The sequence below is a fragment of the Mandrillus leucophaeus genome, unplaced genomic scaffold (assembly GCF_000951045.1).
Source record: "Mandrillus leucophaeus isolate KB7577 unplaced genomic scaffold, Mleu.le_1.0 Scaffold404, whole genome shotgun sequence".
In the NCBI taxonomy this organism is placed as follows: Eukaryota; Metazoa; Chordata; class Mammalia; order Primates; family Cercopithecidae; genus Mandrillus; species Mandrillus leucophaeus.
Genome location: NW_012104299.1, coordinates 1931936 through 1934473, shown reverse-complemented (window position 1 = coordinate 1934473; position 2538 = coordinate 1931936). Strand labels below are relative to the sequence as shown.

Below are 2538 nucleotides of genomic sequence, written 5' to 3'. Positions count from 1 at the left end.
CTTCCTTGTGTCGTCTTATCTGCATATATTTGCCTCCATGGTAGCCTAATGAGCTAGGTTGCTAGCAAATAAAATACAGGAAATTTGATTGAATTTGAATTTCAGATAAACAACAAATAATTTTTACGTAAATGTATTTTGTATATTTAGTATAAACATATAATAAGCATCAAAATATTGGGGCAGAAATTATTTGCCATTTATCTTAAATTAACTGGACTTCCTACATTTTATCTGGAAGTCTTACGTCTGAGCTAAAACCCAGTCTGATCCCATGGATGAGGCTGAATCTGATGGCAAGAAAGCCCAGTTGCTTCTAAACTCTCTGCTTCAGTGTAGCCAACCTGGTTGGTCACGTGGGCTGAGCAATGGGTGGATGCCTGGCATCACACCTGCATCAAGGGAAGTGAAAGACCCAAATTATTGGCCTCAAAGAGTCAAGGAGTTGAGAGAGATCAAGTAAGATTTTCTGGAGAGTTGGGTTACCTGCTGGAAAAGGGAGCTAACAGAGATTGTAGTCCCAGTTTTGGGCCGTTCTTTTACATACATAATCTTAAAATGACTACAACCCCTTCTTCAGCAATAGCTACGTTCTGTTGAGAGCTTCACACCCTATCTTGTTAAATCTTCACAAGAACCTACCACGTAGGAGGCTTCTTCTCTGTTTCTTAGAGAGGTTAGTGAGTGCTGAGACAAGGAGTGTTTTCCAAGCTCTTCTGCATAGCTGGGAAGTGGCAGAACCAGGAGTGGCACCCAGAGGTGCCTGACAAGCCTGGACTCTCCCAAAGCACTGCTCTGTCACTTCTCTTTTCCCACCCAGCCCAAGATGAAACCACAGAGTGTGGGGAAGCACTGTGGGAAGAGTCAGGAGGCCCATGTATTAGTCTCAGTGAACTCTTCTGGAGCCTGAATGTTACCCATCCATATGTCCACTCACTCATCCATCCATCTACTCATTCAACCATCCATCCATCCATCCATCCATCCATCCATCCATCCATCTCTCTCTCCCTCCCTTCATCCATTCATCCCTCCATGTATCCATCCCACTATGGTGCTGAGTTTGACATCCATCCACCCATCCATCCATCCATCCATCCATCCATCCATCCATCCATCCATCTCTTCACTCATCCATTCACCATCCATCTACCACCGATTTACCCATTCATCCATGCATCCATCCCTCTGTCTATCCATCCCATTATGGTGCTGAGTTTGCCATTCATCTGTCTGTCTATGCATCCATCCATCCATCCATCTGTCCATCCATTCATCTCTTCACCCGTCCACTCACCATCCACCTACCACCCATTTATCCATCCATCCATCCCTCCTTCCCTCCCTCCATCCATTCATACACCATTCCATCCCTCCATCCATCCATCTCACTATGGTGCTGGGGATGCCATTCATTTGTTTGTCCATCCACCCATCCATCCATCCATCCTCCATCCATCCTTCCATCCCTCCATTCATCCATCTCACTATGGTGCTGGGGATGCCATTTATCTGTCTGTCCATCCATCCGTACATCCACCCATCCATCCATCCATCCATTTATTTACCCACCCACCATCTACCTACCACCCATTTACCTATTCATCCATCCATCCATCCACCCATCCCCCTCTCCTTCCCTCCTTCTTGCCACCCATCCCACTCTGGTGCTGAGAATGCCATTCATCTGTCTGGCCATCCATCCATCCATCCATCCATCCATCCATCCATCCATCCATTTACTCATCCACCCATCCACCATCTACCTGCCACCCATTTACCTGTTCATCCATCCACTCATCCATGCATCCCACTATGGTGCTGGGGATGCCAACCACCTGTCCATTTTTCCATCCACCTACCCACCCTTCTACCCATTCTTCTCTCCATCCATCCTTCCATCTCACTATGTTAGGTGCTGGGGATATTGGGAGACAGAACAGCCCTCATGAAGCTCAACAGCTCACCTGGAGGGTTTACACCCACTCAGAACTTCCTGTGGGCTAGGCCACAAGTTCTTCTCAGCTGGATCTCACAATTGGCAGATTAACTGAGACCCACAGTTAACCAGAAACCAGAGACTCCCTGTAATGATCCTTATGTTGTTTTTATTCCATTTAGCCTGGAATGGACAATGTGCTGGACTACGGCCTGGACCGAGTAACCAATCCGAATGAAGTCAAGGTAAACCAGGTATGTCTCTGCCGCATAGTTTGGGTAGGGCCTAGGTCGGATTCTGGGGCTGGGAAGGTGTCCACACGTCTATTCATGTCTGTTAGGGCAACGATATCGCCCCTTTGAGACTGCCAAAGAGAGGAGGACTGTGGGCTCTGTGGACTCAGGGCTGGAGGAGAAGTGGGACCATGGCAGGGTGCTGGGTAAGGAGAAATTATGATTGAAGAGAGACAGAGGCTGTACAGTGCAGGGAAGAGCTAATGGGATCTAGATGGCTGGTTTTCAAACTTTTCTGAGTCACTTCCCCCCTTGAAAATCTGACGAAAGTTATGAGCTCATTCCACTCAAAGATGCACAGACAGA

The 2538-nt window shown here is 47.3% G+C and overlaps 1 protein-coding gene across 1 annotated transcript in view; it reads left to right on the top strand.

Moving 5' to 3' along the window:
* Nucleotides 1-2538, top strand: part of RGS9 (regulator of G-protein signaling 9) — an 81926-nt gene that overhangs the window by 25143 nt on the left and 54245 nt on the right. Inside the window, exon 8 of the mRNA XM_011992151.1 lies at nt 2122-2193. Coding sequence (XP_011847541.1) covers nt 2122-2193 — 72 coding nt within the window. The remainder of the gene's footprint in view (nt 1-2121; nt 2194-2538) is intronic.